This window comes from Primulina huaijiensis, chromosome 11 (assembly GCF_012295235.1).
Source record: "Primulina huaijiensis isolate GDHJ02 chromosome 11, ASM1229523v2, whole genome shotgun sequence".
Classification (NCBI taxonomy): Eukaryota; Viridiplantae; Streptophyta; class Magnoliopsida; order Lamiales; family Gesneriaceae; genus Primulina; species Primulina huaijiensis.
Window position 1 is genome coordinate 23,800,347 of NC_133316.1, and position 15,053 is coordinate 23,815,399.

The 15,053-nt window shown below is 36.0% G+C and overlaps 2 protein-coding genes and 1 pseudogene across 2 annotated transcripts; 2 read left to right on the forward strand and 1 right to left on the reverse strand.

Annotated features, from left to right (window-relative positions):
• The first annotated feature begins 25 nt into the window (after nt 1-25).
• LOC140987982 (uncharacterized) lies at nt 26-1,472 on the forward strand. Its single transcript, XM_073456806.1, has 3 exons — nt 26-218; nt 377-461; nt 597-1,472. The coding sequence occupies exons 1-3, from the start codon at nt 207-209 to the stop codon at nt 1,283-1,285; spliced, it is 786 nt and encodes a 261-aa protein (XP_073312907.1). The 5' UTR covers nt 26-206; the 3' UTR covers nt 1,286-1,472.
• LOC140987987 (microtubule-associated protein 70-5-like) lies at nt 1,209-5,129 on the reverse strand (annotated as a pseudogene).
• Nucleotides 5,130-7,035: 1,906 nt separating this feature from the next.
• On the forward strand, nt 7,036-14,860 carry LOC140987969 (uncharacterized). The gene is made up of 7 exons (XM_073456777.1): nt 7,036-7,361; nt 7,797-8,086; nt 12,623-12,723; nt 12,820-12,942; nt 13,025-13,831; nt 13,972-14,188; nt 14,259-14,860. Exons 2-7 carry the CDS (start codon nt 7,798-7,800, stop codon nt 14,651-14,653), a joined length of 1,932 nt encoding a protein of 643 aa, XP_073312878.1. The 5' UTR covers nt 7,036-7,361; nt 7,797; the 3' UTR covers nt 14,654-14,860.
• Nucleotides 14,861-15,053: the final 193 nt, after the last annotated feature.

Genomic DNA, 15,053 nt, shown 5'->3' on the forward strand with positions numbered 1-15,053 from the left:
ATATAACGAAATTTGTAGAGTCAAATTGTAATAAGAAGCTGATAGGTGAGTCACTGGTACGGGTTATCGCTAATCCCTTCTTCCTAATTAAAACACATTAATGATACTTACCAATGTCTCTCCTATATTCAAGTTTCTTTCAGTCTAGTTAGCGATTATTCGATCCAGCTGATTTATCGTTCTGAGAAATCAATCATTCACTCATCATGGCTGAAAAGGTACGAAAAAAGATAAATCATTTATGTTTCATGAGTTTGTTTCTCTAGTATCTTTGGACAAGATCAAGAATTTGATGTTTCCCATGTCCAATTTACGTTGTTTCTTGACAATATTTGATTGCTTTTTCTTTTTTGCTCCACAAAAATTTATCAAACAGGTGACTATCATGGTTCTCAAGGTCGTTGATCTCCAGTGTTCTTGCTGCTACAAGAAGATCAAGAAAATTCTCTGCAAATTCCCCCGTGAGTGGTTCAATTTCTTTTGATCGTTTTTGTATGAAATGATCATGGTTGATCATAATTAGAGATAAATTTTATTGGGATTGGATTAGAAACTGAGTTGTATTCTCTTATGTAAAAAAATTTTCGGGACAAGAGAAATTAGAGACCAGGTGTACGATGAGAAAGCGAACACGGTCACCATTACAGTGGTGTGCTGCGACCCCGAGAAAATTCGGGACAAACTATGCTGCAAGGGTGCCAAGGTTATTAAAAGCATCGCAATCAAGGAGCCTCCCAAGACCACGGAACCTGAAAAGCCGAAGGTTCTTGTGCCAGAGAAACCGAAAGAGCCCGTAAAGCCCAAAGAACCCGAAAAGCCAATCGTTGTAGTTGAGAAGCCCAAAGAGCCTGAGAAGCCCAAAGTAGTCGTGGTTGAAAAGCCCAAGGAGCCAGAGAAACCGCAGGTGGAGGTTGCGGTTGAGAAGCCGATACCAAGTGTACCGCCTCCAGTGGAAAAGCCCAAGGAAGCTCCCAAGCCCGATCCACCAAAAATCCCTCAACCAGTACCAAACCCGCCTATGGAACCCGAACCGGTTATGTTCCAAGGAATGCCACCGCTTTATCCGGTTCCGACTTGCTGTGACCAATGCTACGGCGGTTATGATGGGGGGCCATGTCGCCTCGGGTACGGAGTTCCGCCGCCGCCGCTACCACGTTTTGAAGGTTATTATGGGTACGGGTGTGGACACGGGTGCGGATACGGGTATGGCAGAGATTGCCACCGTTTCAGCAGATGTGACCACTACCTGAATGAAGAGAATCCGTCATCTTGCTCCATCATGTGACGCCATGAATCTTGATCGGTGCTGAAATCAGGTTTGGGTATAGTTGCTATTTGTTTAATTTCAGGTAAATAACGCACAGAAAAAGTGAATGAATACAAGGTATACATGAATGTAAAAATCGAGATGTTGATATTTGTATTGATAAAAAACTTGTCGCCGATTTATTGTTGGCATTTGTTTTCTCTTAGGATTGTTTCTTTGCGTACTTTCTTGCTTGCTTGGAAACTATGTATCTTGCTATCAGGTAATACATGAGCAACCTTTCCTGTTCAATAGATAGGCTGGAGTACTGCAAATGTTTCAAGCAATAGAAAACTATATATATGGCATAGCGAGACCAAATTTAATTATTGAACGGGAAACTGAAAAATATGTTTAAAAAGTTATTTGCAGTTGTCTTTCATGGTTTCAGAAGACGTGACTTTTAATTCATAGCCATGTTGGTGTTCCATGTACACGTTATGGGTGTTCACAACTCATTCCATGTTTCACTGATCTTGCAAAGTTTGTCCATGTTATACCACTCTTGCACTCAACAAAATCTTGGCGGCAAGCATTCGTCATGTGCTAATGCTTTTCTGGATGCAGATTGATAAGTTTCTTTTGACAACTGGTATAGCAGGAATTTCTATTGGGATGAAACCTGGAGATTGTCACATAAAAAAATCCAATATACACGTTTGAATCTTAAACTTAACTCAAAAGATTTTGAATCATGTATGCATGTTAAGATCCCTACCAAGTGATCTAATGTCTTCACACCAAAGTTTATGTTTTATACATAATTTCATGGTTTTTTTCAAATCTGTTCCATGTTGCAGCTTCCTAAGTTTGTTTTTCAGTAATTTTCATACTTCTCTTGAATCAGTGACACGTTTTGCTATTTGCCACATACACAACACATTGTTTATTGAGTAATTCTCTCAGTAAGACTTATACATACATCACTTGAACAACAGTCAAGGCAAATCAAAATAATCTGAACAAACACACTTTCCTACAACTCATGACATTGACTTGTTACAAATACTCTGCATATAGACATTGTGTAAATTATCAAAATGTGCATTCCACTGCTGATTTAATTATACTTTTATCTTTCATCGGAATGTATCTTCAAGAGGCATTCATGGACCTAATCAAATGGAACTATCAGAGAGCGAGACATAATCAGATGTACATGAACTCTCCAACACACGCTGCTTCAACTAGGGAAAGGAGTTTGAAAAGGAAACACGGTATGGGAAATGGAGAATATTACTAACCTTTGGATGGGTTTTGATTTCTTATCGTATCATCCATCTTCGTTGGTGTAGAATCTTTTTCTCTTATTGCTGCTTCTCTCTTGATTTTCCTTGACTCCGCTTCATTTGCTTTGGCTAGTGTTTCAGTTTTTTTCATAAGCATCTGGAAAGAACCCCCGAAAAAAAAACTTGAGTTAGTACCATGAACAATCACTACACCAAGATATGAATTAAGGGTCAGAGTTACTGTTTTACTGCCTTGATTTCTTCTTCTTTAGCGTTCAAACTGTGGTCTTTCAATTCGCAGGACTTCCTCAAATTTAGGACTTCTTTCTGAAGCCTATCATATAAAAATCCTGATACCATGTCTTCACCATCAGTATTATCAACCTCGACATCTTTAATATTTTTGCAGCAGTCATTCATGCCTTTACTGTTCCTCATTTCTTCAATTCCTCCGCAGTTACCCGTTATTTTTTCAAATGTTATGTTACTGTTTGCCTCCGTATTTTCCTTCACACTGTTATCGTCAATGACCTTATTCCTGGAAGCCCATAAACCTTTTCTCAACAAACTTTCTCCAGAAGGATATTTGTTTCTCAAACTATTAACTGGATTAATTTCTGCTGTAACAATTGAAGCTTGTTCTTGATCCCTCGTCTGCATTGAGTTTTTAGCAATGGCGGAATCCCTTGGTAGTGATGTTGATATCTTTTTCTTTCTATTGTTGCTTGATAAGATCCCAAATAAGTTATCAGTTTTTACTAAGCTTTTCAATATCCAAAACCTTCTGTCTATTCCTCTTCTCGAGTACTTTATTCTCCTCCTGCATTATATCAGCATTTTTGTTGATGTTCTGATGTAACCCAGGTCAACCCATATTTGATTCAAAGGATACCCGGCATATTTTGATTTGTCTCCTGAGCTCGAAGTTCTGATTCTGAACCTCCTCTATTATTAGCGCTCTTTCTAGAGCATTTTTCAATATTTTTTCTGCTTCAAGAAGCGCTGCTTCTTTTGATTTGATGAGACGTTCCATAGCCTTCTTATCCTCTTGCAGTGCAGCAACCTGATGGTCAAACACCGAAGTTCAATGTACCTTTGAGCTCTAGTTATAAAACATTCGGATGAATAGAAAACATGTTTTTCCTCGTCTGAGTACCTTATTTGTTCGCATCTTAAGTTCTGCTTCTAACGGAGCAATAACCAACTCAATGGGAATAGAATCATCATCCTTTTGATTGGCATAAACCCTCCGCAGAGTCTCTTCAACTGCATATTGAGCAGCAAGAGCTTCACGCTTCTCACCTGTGAGTTTCTTGATGTCCAGATTCTGCATCAATTATATCCAGAATACTTAAATCATTTTACTTCATAACTTTTTACGCAAGCACTGTAAAAAATGAACCAGAAAATGAATACCCACCTTTTGTTGAATAAGGCTTTCATTGATTCCTATCCACTTCACTTCCAAGCTGTCAGATTATTGTTCGGTCAAATTGATATAAATGCCAGATATTGATAATGTATGCATATATTTCATCTCCACATGTTTTACTGTTCCAATCTTTGTTTTCTTTTTATATATTTCAAAGCCAATGATATTTGGATTTGAAGTTCATTTTCAGAGATGTTACCTCTTCCACAGCCTTAGCCTTGAGAATTTCTGTTGCAATCAATGCTTTAATTTCACTTTGAGCCTTCCCCAATTCCCTCTCCTTCTCTGAAATTATAGTAAAATTCAGCATGCAATCGGTATTAACCAGTATAAGATATATTAAGGTCTGTTAAAGTAGAAAGACATTTGAAAACATGCGCTTTAAATGTTAAACTGATGTTCAAATTTCCATTTAGGGGAAGGTGGTCAAAAACCGATACATTTGACTTGAAGTATAATATAAAATTTTTCATAAAACCAAAACGTATGGTATGATATTTAAAAAAAGCTCAAACTTTTAATAGATACAGTGCTTAACTTGTGCACTTATCGTCAAGTGGGGTGTGAGGCGAATTCCTTTCCTGACCTAATATCCGAGTTATAAATTATGTTGTGATTTTTTTGTTTAAGTGATCCGTCCTAGAAACAATCGTTAAAGTATGGATAAACTGATTCGTTGATCTATTAAAAAAAAAAAACAAAAACAAAAAAAAACAAAAGAACAATTTGGAATATCTGCAGCAAGGATAATACAATCATCTACAATAAGCTTCAAACTTTGGAGTCAATCCCAAGCTCAATATAATATGACAACACACACCAAAGAACATAAGCAACACAAAAATTGAAGTGCCACATTGAAGCATATGTGGTTAATCTTTAAAGAACAAGGAGGGAAAAAATTGGAAATCAAACCTTTAAGCAGATTCTGTAATCGATTGAGCTCCAACACAAAAGGGACTGTGTGAGAAATAGAACAAGCATCTTCTCCATTAAAAGCATCCATTTTCCTTCTGCTTATTTACTACTGCCGCTAATGAGTTTAAATAACAGGAATGTGTGGATCAATAAAAGGTGGAGTTGTTAGTTTGTGTAAGAAAAGAGAAGGAAAAAAGCAATAATTATTGATGGATGTTCCTACTCCCATAATAAGAATCCATATTTGCAAACGGGTCGTATTTTGTGAGACATATCTCTTATTTGGGTCATTCATGAAAAAAATATTACTTTTTATTGTGAATATTGGTAGGGTTGGCACGTCTCACAGATAAAGATTCGTGAGACCGTCTCACAAGAGAACTACTCATTTGTAAGGAATTGACCGCAAAGAGTGGGGCTTTGGATTGGGATTTCCCCCAGCAAACTCTTGAAAGGAACACTTGTTGATCCGGCCTTAATTTCCCCAACACTCACATTAAAAGAATAAACGTGGATTGTCGGGTACACACTTGGAGCAAGAATCAAGAATCAGCACCTCTCTATGGTCATCATCTGAAAACGTTGATAATTAGTTGCTTAAGCGTTAAAACCTCCCAAACTCTAGCTTAATGACTCAACCAAGAAAATGATACATATCATTAGTGGAAAATTGAAATGAAGTTGCTTAAAATTAGTATACATAATAAATTGCGAACACAAAATTGTATCTAATCTAATTTTCCAATTCCAAAAATATAAATTTTACATCTCAAAGAAAATTTGGAGGTAAGTATATGAATAGTCTTGTCGTGTCATATGACTTTTTTTTAACACGTTTTTTTGTTTGGTAAGGCGACAAAGCCAAGGCTCCATTCCTATTGAATAATTCTTGCATTAAATAGAGGAGAAGACAAAGATGTTTAGATTAGTGGAGTAGAATAAATTCAATGTCTTGTTGGAAGTAATGAGATTTAAAAGTGACTTTAATTTGGTTTCAAGCCCAGAATTAGCTGTTGCCCTGTCTCGGTTTTAGTTGGTGAATTTTGCAAATAATAATAAGTTGTTTTTGATCAAATAAAGGAGAGTGAGTAGGAAAATTTGCTTTGTATCCTTATATTCCAGAATTTTTTATAAATATTGAACCTTTTGTGTTGCTAATTTCCAATAATCGAAGTATCATATCCTCATTATTTGAGCCACTGATTTTCCTTTTAAAAAGTTAGAAATAAAAAATATGATTGAATGGAGAAGAAGAATATAATTATTCAATTTGGTGGAGTAAATAAGTGATACGAGTTCAATTCTTCTTACTAATATTTTCTCGGATGAAGTTGTGCTATTTACTTGACTAATTACTATTTTAGTAGTTGTGCTAGTTACTTGACTAATTACTATTTTAGTGTGAAAGTTTATTCAGTACACACTAAAATATAACCGACAAGAGTTTCATATTCACACAAAAAACGAGGAGTACTCGTGGAACATGGAGGAGTGTTCGTGGTAGTGTTCATGATTCATTTGCTCTTGTACCCGGACGTATAAAATGCCCATTGAGTTTGGGCTTGGAATTAAAGTTTGGATTAAAATGGGCTGTGGGCATTCGGGTATTGATTACTTCTTATTGGGTTAACTTTTCACAATGTAGGCCTCTTATAGGATTTTGGAGAAATGGGGCCCATATCTAATTGTATCACTTAAATTGTTAGTAGTGTTGTTTGTTTAGCTTTATGTTTCCTTGTCCAGTTAATTTTATTTGTTGGAAAAACCAACGGATTCAAAATATTTTAATAATCAATTAATTTTATTATTTTATTATTTTTTAATCCCAAAAAAAAAAAAAGAGAGAAACCCAAAAGACTTGTATACCTGAAATGGTTCCATGCTCTTTTAATCGATGCATGCACGTGGAATCTTGTTCAAACTTAAACGCCCAAAATCAAAAGTTCTGCTTATTTCTTTCTCATTGAACTAAAAAAGTTAAATTTACCACCTTAAACTCGTTCAAATCTTAAAACAAGAATCAAGAATCTTATTAATTAAAAAATCAAAATCTAATTCGTCATATGAAACAAGAAAGAATCCAATAATAATTACAAAAGCAGACCTTTTATAGGAGAATTCTGTTATTTACAGGAGCATCCTAATAATTCTTACCTGTAATGTGTGTGGAATTTCTGCGCAAAACCCATGTAGCAGTGTAGCGTGTATTCATGGCACTTGGCCTCTGCCTTTGCCCGCCAACAAAATCTTCTCTGTCTCACTCACGTATTTAATCCACCATCTTCGGTTACTCACTGAGCCAGTCTCAAATAACCCTTAACCGCCAAAAGCTGCCACCAAATATCCTACTTATCCTTTGTCTCATTCTCTGCGCTGAACTCAGTCCAAGTTGTTTTCTTCCGTTCGGGCTTATTTGCTTTCTTGCTTTGATTCTTGTGGTTTTCATTGTTGGAATTCTTGCTACTCAAGCTTTCAGGTACGTAGAAGCCTTTATGTTTGTTTGATCAGTGGTTTTTGCGTGTGAATGCTGGTTTTTTAGTGTTATTTGTGGATGGTCTTGAGGTCGATCAAACTTCTTCAACATAGCACATTTCGTTTTTGGTGTAAAGAGACGATCTCTTTAGTTTAGTTCAGCAATACAGAGGATGGAATTCCACCTTTTTGAATTTTTTCTGGTTCGTGGTTATTATTGTTTTTACTTTCTTTGGCTTTTGAAATTATTACCAAGCGTGTTGAGAACCAGAATTAGCCAATTGATTTCTAAAATTCTGGTTTTTAGCAAAGTTAGTGTTACGGGGTTTTATTCATTCTGTGCGATCATAACTTGGATTGCTTGTTTCATGTGAGGGGTAACTAGTGAATGACGATTCTGTTTGTAATGTTTCTCTTTCTCTATGTTTTCGTTGATCAGCATGTCTGAAGAACAAGTGATGAGAGCCTGGGAAGAGAGTGTGATTTCACAGGAAAAGGGCAACCGGACTATTCACTATGTCATACGGGACACCACTGGGTATCATCTCCTTGCTGTGGTGGGGACTCAGAGAGGGAAACACATGATTTATACAATTGCAAGGGATTTCATACTAGTGTTTGGGTCAACCAGTGAAGTCCATGCTGGAAAGAGATGGAAAAGAAGACGTGATGTGGTTGAATGGCTTGTATCACTAGTCTCAAAACGCGCCCCGATTTTGTCTGATTCAAGTATGCTATGCTTATTCATTCTAATTATTTGAAATCAATGATTATCAGGAAAATATTGTACAGGACTTCAATTGTTTTGAGAATTCTATATTCACATTATGAGTTTCCAATAGGTAAGTTGCATGAGGTACAGCTAATCGTTGCAAAGACGGCATCACTAGAATAATCATGCCTTGAAAACCATGCAGGGGGTTTTGCACTACACAGAGAGACAATTTGGAAGCTTTTGTGCTTTAGACGTTAAGTTTATGCATTTGGCTCTTAGATTGTTTGCCAATGCTCATTTGAAATGCTATTTTTCTCCTTTTATTATGTTGTCCAATCCATTAGCTTGTTGTGTGCTCGGTCATTTACTAGTTTGATGAGATGATATTTTCAAGTAAGTTTCCCACTCAGTAGAATTGATCTGTGAAGTGTAATATATCCATGAGTTTATATATCTCGGCTCACTTTTCAATTTTTCAGATGAACTAGAGGAAGCATCAACATAGGCTTTGGTAGAAGAATGCACATTTTCTCTCGGAATGTCTTTATTATTTTGTTCCTTTCCAATTACTGACAGTTGGAGCCTTCCTTTTGGTGGTAGTTGTTTCTTAGATCCTACTATATTTTTATGAAATATTCATGTCTTTATGATTTTTATTTCCTAAAATTTAGTTATTTCTGTAAAATCTCTCATTCCCAACTTCCTTTTTAACTACTGATTGAAAAGAAAGATTTTTCATCTGAAGAGAAAGTTTAAGGGGGAGAATTGATATTAGCTTAACTCCTCCAGTCTCTTTGGCAGACTTGTAGGGACTAATTGAACATATTTCTCATGTTGGTTCCTTCATTTGTTTCTCCATATCAAGAGTATATCATCATTTTGGCAATGGAATAATTTATTGATCACGAGTTTTTCTCGCGACACTTAAGCATCTCTTAGGTACAAACAGTTTTAGCTATTTACACCCCAAAACTTAGCATTGCTATGCAATTTAACTAGAAACAGTTACAATACACGAGTTGCATGTCTTAGTTCACAGACATTTTTTGGAGTCAAACTTTCTTATGTTGAGCTATGTATATTATAAACTCGCGAACATCGGTATTTCATCAACAAACTCGAAATCTGAGATACATTGTCAAAGTTCATGTTTAAAATTTGCTTCCAATGTCATACTTTAAGATTGAGATAACTTACGGGGAACTTCTCATTTAACACAAGTCAGTACTTTTATGGGTGTGTGTTAGGTCTTGATATAGGATTCATTTACTATAAAAAATAGATGATATGCTATCTTAATTTTATATCCTATTATGTATACTCTGACTGAGTATAGTTTATCATAATTTTATAACCTAATTTGTCCTGTTTAAACAAAAGAAATCTAATACAATGTCTTAGTAAACTAGCCTTGTGCTTTCTAAAACATAATATTAATCGCATAATTCATTCGATTGATTTAAAAATAGGTGTGCTGACTGGACTGCATCGGAAACTTGTCTCACAGTCGGTTTTCAGCACTTTCTGTTACAGCGTCGAACTGAAAAGCATATTAAATAATTTCATGGCTTTATTTTGAACCTTCACCACAGCATTTGCTTCTTTGGTTCCCTTTCTATTTTTGTTCTTTAATTTACTATTCAGATATTTCCCTATAGATTCAGTTGTTTCTTACTATCATAGCCGATCCATTCCACCTCGAACTTCCAGCTATGATATATCCCACATATGCATACAAGTTGAAAAATTGCTTCTTTCTTTTTTTTTTTTTATTTCAAAGCTTCGAAAAGTTCCGCCCTTTAATAAAAATGATGCATGTCAATCCCTGTATAGTTAAGCATGTACATTTGTAACATTGTATAGTCAAGTATATACATTTGCAACATAGATTCAAATTGCAAAAAGAGACACAAAATATCTAATAATTAAAGGATAATGATGATGCGTTGAGAAGTGTATCCATTGGTGCGATGCGGATCATGCCAATTATGAGAATTAAATTCAGTGACTTTTTGTGCATAGGACTAATACTTCACTCCTTATAAGGTATTTCTGCATCGCACCAATGGATACACTTCTTAATGCAATTCATGGCATGTTTAGCCCTAAGCGACGCATTGTGTGATGAGTCAATAAGATACCATGGTTTGTTCATCGAATGCAATTGATTAGCTGCGGTCTTGCCATTGTTTCCTTTATTTTATCCCCATCACTATTCCGTGCACTCTTAGGTACCGTTTGACTCCAAGGATAAAATAATGAAAAATGAGATACTATATGTATGATAGATCTATATATATAGATAATATAATGATTTATGACTCTAATCCTTTGTAAAACTCGAGCCATGAAACAATGATGTGCAATCAATTAATGTCTAATTCTTCGCACCAAATGATGTGTCTTAGGATTCTTTTACAAGTAACTATTAGGGGTTGGTGGTGAGTTATTATAAATTTTAATCAATGCATGAATTTTTATGTCATAACGATATATGGAGTAAGGAAACATTATACAATATCAATATTTACCTCCTTAAGCATTTTCACACGCACACCCATGACAAAAAGAACTTTGATCTCTCACTATGAATGAAAATTATGAAATCAAATGAGATCAATAAATATGAGAACTCAAGAAGAACTCTTACATCTGAAACGAGGAATAACCGAACCAAAGCTTATCACCCTTAGCCACATAATATTGCTATTGCTGGAAATAACAGAGGAGATGGTCGACTAAATCATATAAAAGTGCAAAGGTGGGCACCTCTGCATTGCGTATTTTATTGTAATACATATAATATGTGGTGTAGCGAATCCTACATGAGTTCTAACATCTAATTTTTGAAATGGTAATCACATTATGAAAATCTCTTTTAGATTAGCTTGACATAGTTTTATCTCCTCCAAGTGGCTCTAGTGCAATGGGCATGGCTTGGTTAAAGCCGTTGGACTGCCAGATAGGAAATGATGCATCATTTAATTGTAAAGTTATTACGAGAATCAGCGAGTTCTTAGAAAAAATAAACTTTTTAAGAAAAAATTATCTCGAGACCAATCGAAGGTGTACACGTGTTTGAGAAAACGTGAGGCGGATGTAGCATTAATTCAAATGTTAAATACTAGGAAAAGATGTAGTGTTTCATACTCGTTCTTTTGCAAATTACTTTGGAGACTCCGTCTTACTTTGAGAGTTCGAGGTAAAATTGCAGATTCCTAGAGCTTTCCTCAGGGATAAGTCTAAAGTAACTCAAATCACTTATCTGGGGAAAGAAAGCCGTCTCCTTTGTGTTTGATTGTACCTAATTTATGTTTAAATTTGGGATTTTGATGAATTCATCTTCTTTGTCTTCGTATAGATGTGTGCATTTTTTCTTTTGTCTTGTGTGTGTATTCATGGTTGATTATGAATGTGTCCACACAAGCACATGCGGGGGGAAGAAGGGAAAGTACTTGTGTCAAATATTAGGGTAGCTTGTATCAACGATTAGTTCCTTACTGGTAGCCGTTTCACATATCTGTGAACTCTCTTGTGTAATTATCTCTATGTTATGCCAAATTTATCGACCCTGTTATATTTACTTTCTCAAATTGGCTAGATTTTGTGGTTTTGAATGTTATTACTTGTAATGCAGTATCATTATTTTTACAATTTCACCTTTAAAAATTCAATCAATGTCATGTGGTGACTTTCTTTGAACCAATGTGTTGTTTAATATTGAGATTCTGAAGTTTGATGGAAGTAATTTGTTAGCATGGTTAAGGTGGCTATCTTTGAGGTTTTAATATTTATAATGGTTTGAGCTTTCAGGATTGGTATTTATGTGTTCCAACTAAGCCCAACTTGATTTTTGTATATCTTGATCATCTCCAGTGGTCATTATTAAATATCATTTGCCTCTATTTTCCGAGCATTATTGATTTTCCACTTTGTCCTTTATATTGATGTTGCTTTCTTTAATTTTCGGGTTGAACCAACAACCAGGGATTCATTCCCTGTTACTGTTTTCATTAGCCTACACCTCATCTAACAACTTTGTGAAAATTATTTGGAGTATATTTGATTGGTGCTTTTGTTCTCTCTCACTCACAGGTCGTATTCTGCTGAGTATATGGAATGAGCACTTTGATTTGTACCTACTATTAATTTAGCTTTTAAAAGACACATTAAGTCTTTTAAACAGCAGCCACTTATATTGTCAATCACTCTTGCTATCAATCATGGAAAGAGGAATGAAACATAATACAACAATGCTGAATAATAAAGATAGATATTTGAATTTTGCAGAATAATCGCTTTCAAGGCACTTACAACACGTATTTTGAGATGCGTACTTAGAAAATGATTGGAACTTCATTCTTTAGTTTATTGAGATAGTTTTTACCAGTGAGATCCATTTGAGCTAGTAACAAAGGAAATGGAAGCTGTGAATAATTGGAAGTTGTAGTTAAAGAGTATAGATTTCATATAGCAACTATTGGATTATTTTTTCTTTATTGTGAATATGTTTATGTAATTTAACATTTTTCATGTTAACTTCCTGTCAGAGCACCAGCGACTACTTGATACCACACCTTCTCTACAATATCTCATGTCAGTGATGACTCGTTTCTCCGCTCGTCGAAGCCCCAGCCCTTCAGATGAGGAGGTAGTTCTCATCATTTTTCTCCATGCAAATGTTTTCTGATAACATCTGTCTAGATACAGGTCTTTATATTTGATTGATTGAAAAACTTGATTTCAGATCCAAGGGTCCAGTGTAACGGTAGAAGAAAATTCAGATATTGTGTGGTCAGGCGATTCTTATACGTGCTGTAAACAGCTGACTCATTATCCAGCTTTCAACAGAAGTGGAACTGACATACCGGTATGTCTCGAATATGCTACCGATCTTGCATTTGACTACTCACGTTTGTAATAGTTCTCACAATCATAGTCATGACCTGTAGGTGTACTCCTTTGCATGGGTCATGGGCGAAGGTGACAAGGACCTTATATGTTACATTGAAGATATGTATGACGATCAGCATGGAGAGAAAATGGTTAAAGTGCGATGGCTAAACTTTCAAGAGGAAATTAATTTTCCAATTCCGAGCTTAAACTCCGATGGTACAGAAGTTTTTATGACTCCTATTAAGCAGGAGATAAGTGCAGAGTGCATCGACGGTCTGGTTGCAGTTTTGACTCCAAATCATTTCAAGAAATGTCTGGCGCTTCTTCCGCGAGACATATCTAGTTTAAGTTATTTTTGCCATCGGGAAATTATAAACAAAAGTGTGAATCCCTTTAGTTTAAGTAAATTGCGCGGCTACTCTACTCAGCCAGTCCTGTGCACTCTGGAATGCGTTGCTTCCCGGCAAAGCAAGTGTAGAAAAAAATCAGCTCAAGAATTAGAAGGTTCTGCTCCTGAGGAAACTGGAATGCATAGTTCCAAGAGTAATAAAAGTGGAATTGTGAATCAGACTATTGGGAATCAAACACCTTCAGTATTGGACAATCAGGGCAAAAAATGTGAAACGAGTGGCCAAAGAATGAAAACCAAACTGTCAAGCAAGAGACCTATGGATAACAATCTTGTTGTGCCTGAGCCTCTGGGTCCAGTACCATCCAAGATCGATAAAAACATTGAGCTCCTTTGTCAGGACAGTGGCATGCGAGGCTGTTGGTTCAGGTGCAAAATCTTGCGTTCAACAAAAAAGTGCCTGAGAATTCAATACTATGATGTTGATGACGTTGATGGAGCTGGGAAACTTGAGGTATGTATAATTATGCGTATACCATTGGAGTTTCCTACTGTCAAATAATCAGACTGCATACTTGAAAACGAGTACTTAATGGTTTTGACAAGTGACTAAATATATATCCCTAGTAATCTATTGAAGTGTGAATTGTACAGGAATGCGTTCCAGTTGCAAGAGTGGCAGATACTGATAAATTAGGTATAAGATGTGCTGGCCGCCTTACAGTCAGGCCATGGCCTTGTAAGGATTCTTCAGACGCTAAGCTTGAGGTGGGAGTGGCAGTTGACGCACATTGGTGCGATGGTTGGTGGGAAGGTGTTGTAATTGGTTGCGACCCATCAACCTCAACTAATCTACAAGTTTACTCGCCTGGTATGTATTTCAATTTGCGTCTTTAATGCCTCAATGTTAAGGGTTCGATTTAGTTATCATTTTGTGGCAGGAGAGAACAAGTTCTTGACTATTGAGAGGAACAATGTAAGAGTTTCAAGGGACTGGATAGACAACAGATGGGTAAATGTCAAGCCAAAGCCGGACATACTCTCTTTCTTAACTTCAACTCTGAACCCCGCCCGGGAACTTCCACCACTCCCAGTTTTCTCCAACACTAATCCCTCTGCGGAGGAGAATAAGAATGAAGGTGGCCCTCAGAAAATTGGAGGCACTGAAACTGATAAACGCCAATATCCAAACGTTTCTGCGTCTGATGATCTAAAATTCAAGAACCTTCATTTCAAAAAACGACTAATGAACAGGGACGGTGAAGGAAATTCTCGCACAAGTTCTGGTAATGTGCGCAACGCGGTGCCAAACATTGGCTGCCAGTCTAAGCCATGAAACAGGAACATCGTTCGGCTGCAGCAACACCGTATGTAGTTCCTAAAAAATAAACAAACTCCTCTTGGGACCATCAGTTTTATGTTTTTGTTTTTAATTTGTTTATGTTCATCACTACAGTTGCATGAAACTACAATTGCTAAATGCAATTTTTCTGACTATTCAATAGCATTGGCAAGGTCTAAGGTTGCATTTGGATTGACTTTTTAAGCCCATAATAACAAATTAATTGGTTTGCTTCAATAAATATGTTTAACAATGGAGTTTAGATTTTCTAACTAGTTATTTTTTGGATTTCAAATTAACCTCAAACAAAGTCATTTCAAATTAAACTTTCAAATATTTATTTTATCCAAACCTCTTATCCAAATTCAATTTAAAGGTTTATTTCCGGATTGTT